This window comes from Lepisosteus platostomus, chromosome 22 (assembly GCF_059453375.1).
Source record: "Lepisosteus platostomus isolate fLepPlt1 chromosome 22, fLepPlt1.hap1, whole genome shotgun sequence".
In the NCBI taxonomy this organism is placed as follows: Eukaryota; Metazoa; Chordata; class Actinopteri; order Semionotiformes; family Lepisosteidae; genus Lepisosteus; species Lepisosteus platostomus.
In genome coordinates this window covers 9,059,527-9,074,381 of record NC_142632.1, presented here as the reverse complement: position 1 = coordinate 9,074,381, position 14,855 = coordinate 9,059,527, and the positions used below count along the sequence as shown (strand labels likewise).

At 52.0% G+C, this 14,855-nt stretch overlaps 1 protein-coding gene across 2 annotated transcripts in view; it reads left to right on the top strand.

The window, feature by feature from the left end:
* Positions 1 to 14,855, top strand: part of LOC148643385 (TNF receptor-associated factor 4-like) — a 40,169-nt gene that overhangs the window by 9,999 nt on the left and 15,315 nt on the right. Inside the window, exon 1 of one of the 2 annotated variants that reach the window (XM_088616578.1) lies at positions 3,667 to 4,174. The exons of the other annotated variant lie outside the window; for it this stretch is intronic. Coding sequence (XP_088472704.1) covers positions 4,044 to 4,174 — 131 coding nt within the window. The 5' untranslated portion in view covers positions 3,667 to 4,043. Of the gene's footprint in view, positions 1 to 3,666; positions 4,175 to 14,855 lie in introns of those variants that run through there. 2 annotated transcript variants of the gene reach the window in all.

Here is a 14,855-nt window from a genome sequence, read left to right as displayed (position 1 = left end):
ATTAGTAGGTACGACGGATGAGCAGAAAAATCAGGACAAATTCCAGAATTAATAAGTCTGCAATTATCTTTTCGGCTGTAATTAAAGGCAACGGCGAGTTACTTTTGTAAAAAGTGTGGCTTTCGAGCGCGATGCAGGTTCTGAAGAAGCGAATCTGCTGTCCCCTCCACAGAGACAGCAGCGCTTTTATACTGAAGTCTGGCAGCTGCTCTCCGGGTGACATCATTGTTGTCGTTTTGCAGCAGCCCAGGAAGGCGGGGGAGGAGGAGTGGGGTCTGTGGAAATCCAGCTGTGCCGGTGACATCATGTTATAGCGTCCCCTCGCTCCACGCACCTGCACGCTTAGTGTAGCGGCAGGCTGTGGGGAAAGAGGGCAAACTGCCTGCCTACCTCCAGAACTGTGCTGTTTGTTTGCTTTGTCTTATCTCAGCTTAGTTTGTCTGTCCTGACATGTCTACACTAAAGGTCTCTTAGTTGGATTCACAAAGCTCTCAACTTTCAGAATCTTTTTAGCTCCCGTGCTATTTGCACGTAGGATAACAGATTGAAAAAGTGGAGTCAGACTCTCTGGACCTTTGTTTGCCAAAGTTTGTTTTTAGGAGCTGCACTATGATAAGTTTTAAAGTGCTACTCACTCTGGCTGGGCACAGACGGCCTCGGGGTGGGTGCTCTCATTGAAACGGCTGGTTTTTGTGTAAACGTATGTTTGTAACTGGGGGGGAAATGCAGCGCAAAGCCGTTTTTGGGTTCGGTGCTGGGACAAGTCCTCACACGCCTGTTGGTCGAAGGCTGAAGAGGTTTTATAGATGGCGAGGAGAGCGGTCCATACAGACTGGACTTGCACCCCACAGTGCAGAAACAAAAGGAACTATTCCAGCTATGCAGTGAAGTACCGTCAACTCGTAGGATGCAAGGGGGGGCCAGTCAGATTGCTGACTGCTTCCAAAATCTGTCTGTCAACCAGAGCGTTTATACGGGACATGTATACACTGCATTACCAAGCTCCTTCATGCCTATTGCTAGAGCATCTGAGACAATGCGCTGATTGAAGAAATGAGCACTGTTGACACACTGCTTTGTCCTGGAAAGAAAGGCGCTGTCCCTCTCGCTGCTCTTGGAGGTCTGGCGTGTGCTCTGTAGGGGTCATTATCTGGACTTTTTTTGTCTGCTCAGTCTTCCATCGCTAATCCTCTGCCCTGTTGATTGACTTTGCTCCGATCGGTCTGGGTTGCACCCCGGCTGCTTGCACGGCAGCCCTGTCCTTCCAATCGCGGGTACTTCCACGTGGAGATCTTCCTCCTGCCCCTCCTGGGAGCCTGTCCCTCGCGCCTGCGGGCAATCGGCGCTTCTGGGCACGGCACTGGACAGCTGTGGAGAGGAAAATCTGGCACATCTTCAAGGGGAAGATGGGCGTGTCCTTGTTGATGGAGGGAGGGGGGGAGAGAGGAGAGGAGGGGGTCTACAGTCCTGAAAAGACCTCCCGTCGCAGAGCTGACACCCAGGCATCTGAGGAATCTGTGTCTGGGGGTCTCAATAGAGAGCAGCTGCCTGGGTAGAGGGGAAAGGGGATGGGGGGGAGTTTTCCGGCCAGCAAAAGGCACCTGTTCAAGTGAAAGACCCTCTTTCTAGGAGGAACAGGTGTTGGAGCAGTGTGAAGAACAGTTAAACCCCTAAGAGAGGCAAATGTGCTTGCCCCAGTATTATTTAAAAAAAAACAGCACAAGGCCTTTTGATTCTGGGGAGAAGTCTCGGCGTTTCACTTCCTTCCTCTCCAGGTCCTCCTGCCCATGTCTTTAAAACCCATCCCGTGTGTCTCCGAGGGCTTCTCTACTGAGCGTTCCCCATGCTTCAATCTGCATTCCCTCTGCACCTCCAACATCAATACGTCTTCCCAGCCAACATTTAAGTGCATCACAGTAACGGATGGATCTGAAGTCGTCGTTCTCAGTTCTCAGAACTGTTGGAAATCTCAGTGAAGACAGACTGCAGATTAGTAAATGTGACTTACTCAGACACATGGCCCAATGCATAATTCATTGTTGTGCAGGGGAAAGTGTTTTGTCTGACAGAGTTTGCATGCAGGCAGCTCTCGATGTTGCTGTGCACTCTTTAAAGGCAGGCTTAATGAGAAAGCTCCATACTTAAGAGAGTTTTACATCCCTAAATTTTGTTATTATTAAATAATACTTTTTTTTTTGGCTTGTCATTTTACAGAAGAACTGGGGCCGGTGCCTCTTGCGTGACCACATTTCAACGTTTGGCCTGTTGAACTTGTAATCTGTGCTGCACCCTGAGCAATATGGGACTCCCAGTTTGGCCAGTCAGAAAGACGAATGGTGTGAAAAGTAAGGACGTTATAAGCAGGGCTGGAGAAGGGAGAGGTTCCATCCCAGTGACCCTCCCAGTGCAGACCATGGGCGAAGCTGGTTGGCAGCCATTCTAAAAGGTAGGGACACCATGTCAGGACAGGGAATTGTCGAGTCTGGCTGGATTGCAAGGTGTGGATAGCTCTCTCTCTCACCCAGGGCTCAGTCCCAAGTCCACAAGGCGGTGGCTGTTATCTGTTACACCAGGTGGAATTGTCATGCCCACCTGCAGAGTCAATTGCTCCAGTGTAGGGCCTGTGAGAGGACATGCCATGCACTGGTACTACAGATGTAGGGCCTGATGCAGACGCTCATTCTTCAGGCTGATAATTCATTATCTCGCCAGTCAGTTCTGATGTAATGGATGGGGGGTAGATGGAAAGGTGGCAATTAATGGGTGTGGCACAGTAGACATGGGTTCTGGATTTCTAACTGCAAGGTTGTGGGCTCAAATCGCAGGTGGGACACGACCCATTGTTCCCAAAGTGCTCCAGTAAAATAACCCAAGTGGTGGCAAATGAAAGTTGCTTTGGGTCAAACCTTCAGCCAGATCAATGTAGTGGAAAGCACTGTGTTTTCCAATTGCCCATGCTCCCCTTGTTTCAACAATCCAAAGGCTGTTGAACTCTGACCTCGGGCGGGGTGTGTGGCTTTGAAACGCAAATGAGATACCTGAGGGCACATCTGAAGACTGTGACCCTTCTGGCAGTGCTGGAAGGACAGGATCTGAGCTGCTTGTTGGCAGTAAACGGGCGTCACGTGTCCTTCCACTGAAAACAAAGCAAGATAAACAGCGCAGTTTCGCCTTGCTGTTCTTATCACTGTTCCTTCTCGATATCAGATTTCATCAGAAAAGACGAAGAGGGAGCACGTTCTCGGAATGGAAATGAACACTGTTTATCAGCACTTTCCTCTGCACGGGCTACAGGCTCACCTTGGGGCTGGCCTGCTGCTGAGCAGGCCCGAGACTGAGCTCTGAAACCGTTAGCTCTGTCTCCTGAAGCACGAGCCCTCCTCTGTTCCAGGGGGGGAACGGCAGCCGGTCTCTGTGCTGGAGTGTTGCTTTTCTCCCGCCTCTGCATCTGATACAAGGGCTGGGCTGACTCCTGCTTTTCGTTCTGTGCCCAGGTGTGCATCTTTACAGACGCTCCCTTAGTATTTCTGCACCCCCCCCTACCCCTGTGCCTGTGCGCAACAGGCTGGGGTCCCACCCTTCTTACTCACAGCTCACCTCTCTTCCCTGCCCAGCCCAAACATCTCCGCCCATTCCCCTCCCTGGAGTGAAAGTCCATTATCTCCGGAACTGTCAGATCAGCCACAGTGCAGTGTCTGCTCTGCTCCGCGGGATCTGTTAATGCAAACAGGGAAGCCCTACAGTCTGCAGTTTCCTCTTTCTCTTGCACCCTGGGAGAGCTCGATACAAATACCCTGTGGGCGAACGCTCTTGCCGAACAGCAGGGAAGAACAGATTGTAGTTTGTTCGTAGTGGGAGAGAGAGAGGACAAGAATGAGACAGAGGGATTCTTTAAAAAAAAAAAAGGCACATACAGTATGAAAGCACGAGATGCCTTTTTTAAGCATTTTTCCCTCCGTCTTTGAAGGTACGTGAGTCATCCTGGACCAGGGGCCCTGCCTGACGCAGGCCTGCGTGGTTGTGTGCGCCGTGACGGATGACTCATGGCTGGGACAGTCACGCCGGCGGCGTGGAGCTGCCTGGTGCCGTCCAGAGCCGGGAACAAAGCCCTCCTCGGGGGGATCCAGGTTTCCTCTCCTCCTCGTCTCTCCCGGGCAGAACTGTTCCCCGAAAGGTGGGCGCATCGAGTATAAGCAGGGAGGAGGTGATCGGCTCGGGACCCCTCGGAAATGTCAACGTCCTCTGTTCTTCCCGCCCTTGTTCACCCCCCCCGGGAGACCGGGAGATTTAATGACGCAGCGCGGGTGAGGACTCACCTCTTCGGCCCTGCGGTTCCCCCCCCCCGAGCTGTGCAGCGTGCAGATGATGTGAGCGATGAGGAGGGCCAAGGAAGGCCCTTTTTTTAGGCAGAGGGGTGCAGGCGGAAGGCGAGGGGACGTTTGGGTGGGTCTCCAGATGTTTGCCAAAGCTCCGTCTTTTCAAGGGCTTCCGAAACTGTGCTTTGTGAAAAACCCTGTTGAGCCGGTGGAATTAGGACAGCGGGGTTCAGCTTTTCCATCGGGTCCCAGGGGCAGCGTGCTAGAAACCATCCCAGGCACGCAGAGCCGTGTTGCACACCTGATGCCGAACGGCTTCAGACAGAGGCTGAATTACCAGTGTGTGCAGGATGTTGTACATGGCATTGCCACTGGTGTTGTCTGATGGCTCTTATTTTTCCCAACCTTGCTGAGAAAGCCATCAAAAGTTTCTGCTACTGCGAAAAGGGTTTTTTTTCCCCCAAGGGTTTGAGTCATTGAGAAAAATGTAACGTCCTGCGTAATTATACAGCAAAGTAGGTCATTACATAACGCCATGTCTAATTCATGCTGTTCTTTTCACTGATTTTGATCATTTCAGTGTTCTCACCGGAAGCTGTGGCTTTTTGAATTTGTTAAAAGCTGACTGGGCTTTGTCACAGAGATCCGCGAAAGCTTGTTCGGTGTTGTCATGTTTTTTTTTTTTTACAGTATCGTGTGTCTGCAGCAGGGTGGCACATCATTCCCAATTCTGAGATTACGGCTTCAAAATCTGGTTCTGTCTGGGGGGGGGGAGTTTGCATGTTCTCCCCAGGTTGGATGGGGTTCCTTGCCACGCCGTCCGTAGGGCTGTGCTTTGCGTGGGCTGTCATTCCTGCTGAGGCCCTCTCGGTTTACCAGGTCTCTCCAGTTACACCTTGCCAGGTGTTGAAACAGCTTGTCTATACGGGCAAGCCTCACTGATAAGAAGGAGCAGGATTGACCAGGAGCAGGATATGTAGCTGCAACCCAATCAATTGGCACAGGAAGCTGTCACCAGTATCCTATCAATCTGTCCTCAGTGTCGCAGCTCTAAAAAAAATCCAGCCTTTTGTCTCCTACGCTGGTTGTAATTGTTGTTGCTTTCCACTGGATTAATGGTGTTGAAAGCAACTTCCTTTCTGTGGCGTGTGTAGGCCTAAAACGTCACTGAATCATGGGATACCAGTTAGAACTCCCAGCCCATTGGGTGTCTTCACAGGGGGGAGGGGGGGGTTGTCATGTGTGATGTCGCTAACAGCTCTGGGCTCCGTTCGTCTGCCGAACTGGTGACAAATAGCGCACAGTGCCTTTGAGATGGAGCCGCTAACGAGAAACGGGAGAGGGGCTTGAACTGTTTTAGGAAAGAGCAGGGATCCGAAATGGCAAAGGCGAATTGCACAGGGGCAGGACCAGGAAACTAAGGGGGGTGTCTGTCTGGTCCCAAGATTTCTGTCTCTTTTCCAGCTGGTCTGGGGTTTCCACTCTCAGCATGTGTGTTGGGGCTGCTGTGTGACACTCGGAGCTCTGGTGGACAGCAGGCAGGCAGACAGAGACAGGCCCTACAGAGCAGCCTGTGTCCAGTTATCCCGGAGAGCTCCTCTTTTAATTAGGTTCTAGAGAGTGGTGAGAGCTCTGCCACTCAGGGGTTGGCATATTTTATGACCCTGTGCGCAGAAGAGGACTGCCCCTTAGCGTCTGGGGGAGAAGACAAACTGAAGCTTCATATTTTACTTAATGGCGTTCTAGCCACCAGCAGATTGAGACAAGCTGGAAGAGGCGGCCTCAGCTGAATACTGTGGCGGCGTTCCTGCACGCCGTCGTGACCTGCTTTGACCCTTCAGAAGACCCACTGGGCCTGATCCTGTCCATACACCTCTTTAATAAATGGTTCTTCAGTCTTGCTTCAAGAGGGTGGCATCACCATGCAGCTGCAGTTAAACAGTCTTCTCCGCATACCTGTCAAAATCATTAAACCCCTAAAACATAAGCTTTTCGTTGTGCTTACAAAATCACAGAACCTCTTCGCTCTCTGACTCCACACCCTACGCCTGGCGTGACGCTGGGTTAGACTCCTGGCAACTGGCGTCAGGAGAAGAGCTGTGTGTTGTGGCTTGGGAATGCGTTATGAGGTAGTATTCTTGTTGTCCGCCAGTATTGGATATGATGACATCAAGCATTTCTCCAGAAAATGATCCCCGAACTTCGCCGCAACGTACAGAGAGAACCACCAGGGACGCTGAAGTCCAGTTGGCTTGAGCAGCGACGCGTTCTGACATGGGGCGTGATTTAGTGAGCAAGGTGTCTATGTTCACCTTTCTGGCTGGAGGTACGAAGGAGACAGAAGGGAGTTTCCTCTCATCCTTTGTACCCGTTTAGTCCACCTCCCCCAAGCAGTGCTGTGCTGCATTCGTAGATCTTGGAGTTCTTGTGCTGTCAGTACGACGCTTAAAAATGACCACAGCGGAGTCAAGAGAGTACAGAGCAGGTCAGAGAGGCCCGAGAGCAGTCGCTGCCTAGGGTTTCAGTACTCTGAGCTCTCGGCCTGCTTTACTAGTGTTGTTCACTAGTGCCCTTTGTGCTGAGGACTGACCGCAGGGCTCAGTGTCTGTGCTGTGTGCTCGCTGGTACCGGACCGGAGCTGTGGGCCCGGGAGAGCAGGCCGGCCTGTGTCTCGGACTCCACCGGGGCGAAGTCGGCAGATGGCGACGAGGGGCAGGGTTGCCTGTAATAAGTGATTCGGCGCAGGGATTATCAGGCTTGCCCACCTGCTGCCTCTGCGGCAGATAAGCCGCACGGAGTTGGCGAAGAGCTCCACGCCTGCCCCAGTCTTTGGGTGTGGATTAGCTGCGAGGGCACCGTGCGGCGGCGGGGGGGCTCAATCTTGTTAGATGGGGGGTCACTGTCTCTAGAAAAGGCAGAAACCTAACACCTCTTATTGTTGAGCTCCGAAGGGGGGGGTGTGTGTGTCTGTGTTATTTGTGAAAGATATGAAATGCCATGGGTGCTCCTAAACCTCCTCTGATCCCATTGATGATCGTGCTGGGATTTGCTCACCCTGAGAGCCTGTAAGCTCCTCTGCTGGGCGGATGGGAGAGAGTTCCCCTGTTTAGCTGGGTTCGGGCATTAGGGTTGGGAGGGGAAAGGGAGAGGTTGACCCTTTTCGAAGGGGAAATATTACAGCCCTGAGAAGAAACTATTCCTTTTTTTTCTCCCCATAAAGTTGCTCTTCGGGGCAAAATGTGAGTCTTTTTTTTTTCTCTCGGTCTCGGCGAACAGGAAATAATGAAATCTGCCACGAGTCTGCTGGAGCAACCAAAAGAGTAAGCGAGTGTAAAATGTGCTCAGCGTGGCGTCTGCAGGAGGGGCGTGCGCTGGGCTGTGGCTCGGGGGGGAAACGTGCTCCCAGCGAGTGGGAGGTATTGAGAGATGAGCCTGAACTCGACAGGTCAGTGACAGACCGAGTGCCGGGCTTAATCGCCTCACCGGTAATCCTGCGGTTCTCTTAAGCGCCGAGTGCGTTGATGAGCTTGCTTTTATGACCTCGTCCCTGCTGGGGAGGGTGGGGTGACGTCGCGACTGTGGCACGAGGCTGTCGGTCTCGGAGAGAAGGGTTTGGAGAGCAGCCTGTGCTCCTCTGCACTGCTGGAGGGCAACAGGAAAGCACGAAGCTGAGTACTTATGGCGTGTTCCTGGAGGTTTGCGGGCCTGTGTTGGGCTGAGGTTATTTTTAGTGAGTTTTCTGTTTGAGACACGTTATCAACACTCCAGTGCAGTGACCAGAGACCCTGCTGTAGGAGGTGCTGTGTTTGGATGAGTCCTTCAACAGAGGTCTTGACTGCTTGGCTATTAAAAATCCCATGGCACTGTTGGTAAGAGTAGGAGTGTTATCCTCAGTCTTGGCTGAATTCTGCTCAGGCCCTGTACAATCTGACCTCGCTCCTCCTCTGGTCTGCTCTGGATGAAGCGGATCCTCGGGGGTCCTGCAGCCTGAAAAGTGGCACACAGATGCAAGGAAATGTTTTGGTTTCCCAACGCCCTTGTTAACACTATCCTGTCCCACTCCTGCCTGCTCAACGAAATCACAGAAGGAAGTTTGCTGCTTCAAACAAAGGTCTGATCAGTTCTTGCCTTAGAAGATATCTCCTGTGCTCATTACTGCTGCTGCTGTGTACAGTGAGTAGATTAACTTCCTGTGATTGTTAATCACTGGTTAGGAATCTCAATACTACCCAGTATTATTGATCAGATGTGTTGGCCTTTTATTGCAAGCAAATATATTTGTGCCTGTTCAGACAGCTGAAGTGCGTCAGTGTCCCAGTCTGAGTGAAGCACCTTCCCCAGGGGTATAACAGCAGTGACCATCCAGGGATTTGAACGCACAACCTCTCTGGCTCTGATCACTACTCCACACTTCCCTTGTTACTGTAGGATTTGTCTTATGCAAGGTGGCTATAACGCATCCAGAAAATCAATCCGATTGCAATGGTAATTACAGTTCTGACTTCGGAAAAGTTTAGATCCTGTCAGGAAATGGGTCCACATGAGGAGAGCAAAGCAACTTTTCTGAACCAAAGGGAAGCTTGCAAATAAAATCCATTTATTTTTTGCAATCAGGGCAGCAGTGATCTGTGCCATCTCTTCAGAACCAAGGTACTGCCTAAGCAGTTTCTTTCTTTATCGTTCACCAAAAGCACAAGCAAGAATCACAAGGAAAGCAAAAATATGCAAGGAGAAAAGCTTGTTTCCTCTCTCCAGACAGTAATATAGAATCTGTGCATTCATTACTGCTTTTTTTCCCCCCATTATTGTTTCCCCTTTGTAAAGGAATGACTGCTGAGTTCAAGACATCAGAGGAGCAATGACTCTGTTGTAGATGTAGCTTAGAAAGAAGAAATTAGCATTTTCCACATTCTTGCAGATAGAGTAGCTTTGAGTCCCTGCCTTGCACTGTAAAATAGATGAAAGAGCCCCCATGAGTTGTTCTCTCAAACCTGTAGAAGTGTTGATGAGCTCCAGATGTGTGCTCATGCAATATTTATGGCGTTTCCACTGTTGCGGTCTTAAGGGCTTCTTTTTAAGTGCGCTAATGAGGGTCAAGAGCTCCATGAGTGTGCAGGGATCCATCCTCAAAACCAGCCGAGCCAAAGCCTACACTTAAAAAAATGAAAGAGCCCAGTGCTTTTAAGACGAGCTCTTTTGTAAACAGTCAATTCTTTAGCTTCGAAGATCCTTCGAACCACTTACCAGCAGACAGCAAACAGCGAGGCTGCTGCAGTATCAAAGGCGGTATTGTTTGCCTCTCTTCCGTTTGAAGACACGACGCTCTTTCACTGCGCCGGAGACGACGCGGAGCTGGCGTGTTCCTGTGGGAGAGAAGAGCGCACACCCGCTGTTGCTTCCTCTTGCGGATTGAGCACATGACCGCGTTAGACGCGCTCCTTCGAAGTTGGATGATCGATACCACCCGCCTTGGAAACTGCGTTTTCCCTCCCGCTTCCCGTACTTGGAAAGCAAGGCAGAAGTCGCAGGAGGGAGTCATAAGCAGTTCGACCTGGGTGGCGTGCACTTTGCGCTGCTCTGTTGGGGTGATAAGGCACCTCTCCTCTCTTGCCAGCCAGTTTTCTGTGCCCGTCTCCATTCTGCCCGTCTTGACTCTCGTAACAGGAGATTTACCCATGACGGTCCACACGCCCGCAGTCTGGGGAGCTGCCACACTGAGCCGTCTGCCTGTGAGCCGAGCACTCTGTCTGATCCCTGGAGCGGCGCTGTGGCCGTAGCAACAGTTGGCCACAGAAGGGCCAAGGAATGGGTTGAAGAGCAGTGGCACAGATAAGAGGGGTTGTGTTTCGGGGTTTGAGTGCCCTGAAATGAGTGCAGTATCAATGAAACTGCAGCCCCCACAAAAAACTTTCTAAAAAAAAACTTTGTTTCCCCAAACCCATTCGATAAATGTGTCTGTGAGAGGGCAGGTGGCCACCGGCTCAGGGTTACCTGTGGAAGGGCTGACTGGAACAGAAGCAACAGAGCTTCGGATTGATGAAGATCTGAGCTTCAGAGGAGCTGCTCTTGTTGCCTGCAGCAGTGTGTTGTGTTGAAGAGGCCAGCGTCTTATTCCCATGCTCTGTATTGCACAACATGCCTGTTTTTCTTCATGCCTCTTGTATTTTTCTGACGTCCACTGGTTGAGCTCCGGGAAAAATATGTTCTGCGGCTTCGGGGAGACACCTGCGGGGCAGACGCCGTGATGGTGTTGCTTAGCGTGCAGAATCGCTGAGCAAAACACTAGATTTGCATGCTCCTCTCTCGGTGCCCCTGTAAATGCATTTACCTTGAGGACAGGGCTGCGTGCGCGGACTTGATGTTTCGCAGTAACGTGCCTTTCATAATTCTCCCTTTCCTTATGAAAGCAGGCGGAGCTCAGGTGACTCTGTGCCTGGGTGGGCACTTGCCAGGAGAGAAACAAAGCACATCACTGGCTTTACTGGCAGGGTGGGCTTGCTTACCTATTCTACGTGCACACACGTGCCCGACGTGCTGTCTGTAATTACCCTACAGAAGAACCGCTCTGAAATGACCAGGCCTTGCAGGGGCGCCACTGACCCTGTGCCTTCTGGTGAATGTCCTGAGACCTTCTGTGACCTGCTGTGGTTTCATTCCACTTGCATTTCACTTCCATTTGCTTAAGTGTTCTAAAGGCAGAGATTGACAGAGATGGTTGTGGAACAACACAACACAGATTGTGGAGAGTACCTTCCTCTAGGTTTCTCTTGCTCCGATTACTTGTGCTATATAGCTAATGTTTTGCATTTGAGAGCCTCATGATTAAACATACATGCAATATTATATATTCTGTCTATAGGCTTCCCAGTCAGTGGTTTTGTAGCCTTTGTAATGTGGTGCAGTGCTGGATATGATATTACTTGACTGCAGACTGTTAACACTCCCATGTGCTGTGAAAAACAGACTGTAAACCCATCCAGGGTGGCCAGTTAAGGCATCCCAGATGTTCAGTGGGACTGGTGGCGGGGTAGTGGGGGGGGAGGGATTCTGTCCAATGGCAGCTCCTTTCCTGATACCGTCTTGATCCCAGGTTTCAGGAGAATCGGGCGACTGGGAGCGCTGGGCTGCAGCTCGTGGGAGTAGGGGCATCCTTCTGTTCAGCACACGGCCGTCGGTCTGCAGCCGTGCTCTGTGTCTGCGCCAGCTGCGCCAGCTGCTCTGTCGCAGCCGCAACCTGCAGCTGCCCCACGTTTGAGTGATGCCCAGGCTCTGGGGACTGTGTAGGCGAGCAGTTCATGGCACACACCAGACCGCCGAGGGCACGCGCGACCCTTTCTAAAAATGGGGAACGTTTTAGGGCTACAGAAGAATGTGTACAGTGCAACCTCTCTCTAGTCTTTTCACCCTCAACCTGCACTGACTGAAACAGGGCTCTCTGCAGCTGCGTTTCAGGTGAAGTGAGAGACAAAATATCAATAACCGTCCTATGGATCTGTCCTTCCTTAAAAAAGGCATGCTATTGTGGATGAGCTGATTCAGGGGCTGAACGCTGATTTCACTGATGCAGGGGCAGTTGGCCATTGATTTAAGATAAGATCACGTTATTGGCCATATTCAATTTCTTGCATTAGGAATGTGTCTTCTCGCAGACCCCAGCTTGCTCTCCATGAGACACACAGACAGGGAGAGAAGCTGGGGGTCAGAGCGCAGGGTCAGCCATTTATACGGCACCCCTGGATCAGTTGGGGCCTTTCTCAGGGGCCTAACGGAGTAGGATTCCTCTGCCGGCCGCGGGATTCGAACCGGCAAACTTCCAGCCACAGGCGCAGATCCTGAGCCACAGAGCTACCGCACCAGTGCTACAGGCTAAACTGGAATAGAAGCTGAATGAAAAGCATTGAGTGACCTGTAGCAGTAGGAAAGGCTTTGTGTGTCTTTTTTTTTTTTCTTTGCAGCAGCTGGGTTTTCACAAACCTGTATGTCTTAGAACTGGGGCTTTCCCCCTAACCTGTCTCGCTGTCAGACCCTGCCTGTAGGTGGCACTCTCTCCAGGCAGCTCAGGGGGCGAGGGGGTTTAAAGGGGTGCAGTGAAATAGCGGGGTGCGGCATTTTACTAATGCCTCGCCTTCTCCGTGCCTGTCCCGAGAGCAAGGGCTGTCTGCCCAGACCTGTTGGCTCGCGGTTTGTACCCGCCGGTGAAACACAGCACAAGCTTCGGCCGTGAATCCCAGCTCTTCCGTGCCTCATTCCATTTTTCTGTCTTCCCTAAAATGTCTTTTTATTTTAATAACCCGTAGCAGAATTCAGGAGTCTGATTTCCACGAGAAAAAAAGCCCTTTTGTTTCACAGTGTCAGCTCAGCTCCTGAGTGGGCGAGCGCTTTTAAAACTACAGCCAATTCTAGGAGTATTTTTTCGCAATTAATTAACGATAACCTTTTAGCGCCGTGTCTGCGTTGTGGTCCTAAGCACGCTGGCAGTTGCAGGTGGAATGGTATTTTGCTAACCTTTTAGCGCGGCGGGGACGTGCCAACTGGCTTACAGTCGGCGCGCGTTCACAAATGTCAAGAGCGCCGATCACTCGAAGAACTGGCGGGGGGGGGAAAAAGACGCCTGACTTCCTGGCAGGACGGCTTCAAGGCTGCGGAGCCCTGCCGCATGAAAATGAGCACAAACCCCCGGAAGTGTGCGGTTATCTTGTAGCGTCGGCTTTTCGTTGAAATATCGGACCGCTGCTTGACCATCTGCATCATGCCCTGCACTGTACTTGAGACCTATCAAGCTCACGGGGACCGCTTTCTGAAGCCTTGGGTCCCCCCTCACTGCGTTCTCTCTTTGTTTCAAGACTGCGCACGTTTATTCCAATGGGACTGGGAGATAGTGGCCAGGTCCCGCAGCCCTGCCTTGTCTGCGATGCTGCAAAGCCTCCTCCAGCTCTTCCTGTTTCCCGGGGGGCGGTGGGGATTTTTGGAAGACGGAGCCCTGAATCCGTTGCGAATCCAGTCGCCTTTCCCTGGGATCTTGCCCCCGTGAACTCCAGAGGCTCGCTGAGGGACGTCTCCGAGCCCAGGGAGCAAAGCATTAGCAGGGACACACTCGTGTTTGTTCTTGTCATTTTGTTTTTGTATGGTTTTGGATTGCCTGTCCCCCCTCCCCCCCACACACACACACACCAGACCCTGTTGTAAACTGCTCAGTCACAGAGCCGGGAATCTCAAAGCTCTTCCACCGCTGCCAGAGGCGTTGTCCCTGAGCTCTTCGAGAACTCTTGTGGACCCGATTCCTCGGATCATTCCACTGCCCGGCCCTGGAATCCCCAAACCAGCAGTGCTCTTCAGAGCTCGGCAGCTGTGAGCCACATGTGAAGCAGCCTGGGACTTCTGATGCCCCAAGGCTTGTGTTCGGGGAACGGTCCTATTTTTGGTGCAGCTGGTTTTAAAACAAAACAAGAAGAGGGGAAGGTCAGTGCCTTTAGAATGGTATCCTTTCCCTGACACTCTCCCGGAATTCGAACGCAGCAGTGCTTAAGGTAATCCTGCTGGTTTTTGGAAGGTTGGGGTGGGTGTGGGTGGGTGTGTGTGGGGCCGTGGTTTGTAGGAGGCAGAGTTCGGGTCAGCTCTTCATCAGCTGAGCTAATGGAGTGGCAGTTCAGGGCTGAATCTGAAGAATTGAGGGGGTGGTGACTCTCAATGGGCCACTTCTCTCCGGGTCTAGAGCAGAGAGCGTCTCTTGGGTCAAGAGGTTTCGGGTGCTGTCACCACCCCCTCAATTCTTCAGATTCAGCCCTGAACTGCCACTCCATTAGCTGTAGAGAGCCTGCAGCCTGTGCCGTTCCTTGACGGGTCCCTCTGTCGTACTCTGGAAAAGGGAGGCTCAACAGCACCAGCTTGTGAATATCCGCAGCCCCCCGGTTGAAGCCACTGTTACAGATGGGGAGGCCGACCGCTGCCCTGGGTGAAATGAAAGGTCTTCTCTCCTGTGACACGAAATGTTACGATTCTGGTAACAAAAGCCATGTTGGTGGAGCTTGTAAATTCACATTTGTCTTCATTGGCCTGGCTAGCGGCACAGATCAATATTTTTCCGAGCGGATTCAGTCGATGTACAGCGAGCCCCTGTTCGTAGATGTTTACTGCAGGGGGAGCTCTGGGAAAAGAATGAGATGTAGGTAATTGTCTGGAGCTGTGCAGTGGGGAAAAGGGGAGTCAATGTGTGCTGGAAGCAGGGGGCAGGAGCTGGGGTCCCCAGGTCCTGTAGGAGAGGTGTGGGGGACTGGGGCTCCCCGTCTGGCTCTCCCGCCGGCGCCGTCAGGACACAGCCCCGTTATCCCAGGGGTGGGCCGCGGGTTCCGTGCAGGAGCAGGAGACGGAAACGCCAAGCCGGATTTTCAGATTAAGGGGACTCCCGGCGAGATGAAACGCGATTCCGGTTTTCTCCCGGGGAGGCCGGGTGTCAGGAAGACGCAAATCCAGCAGGGATTCATTCCGGAAGGGGTGGGTGGGCCCCGATTGTGTCTTTTTTTTCCCCCTGTTTCTCTCCTG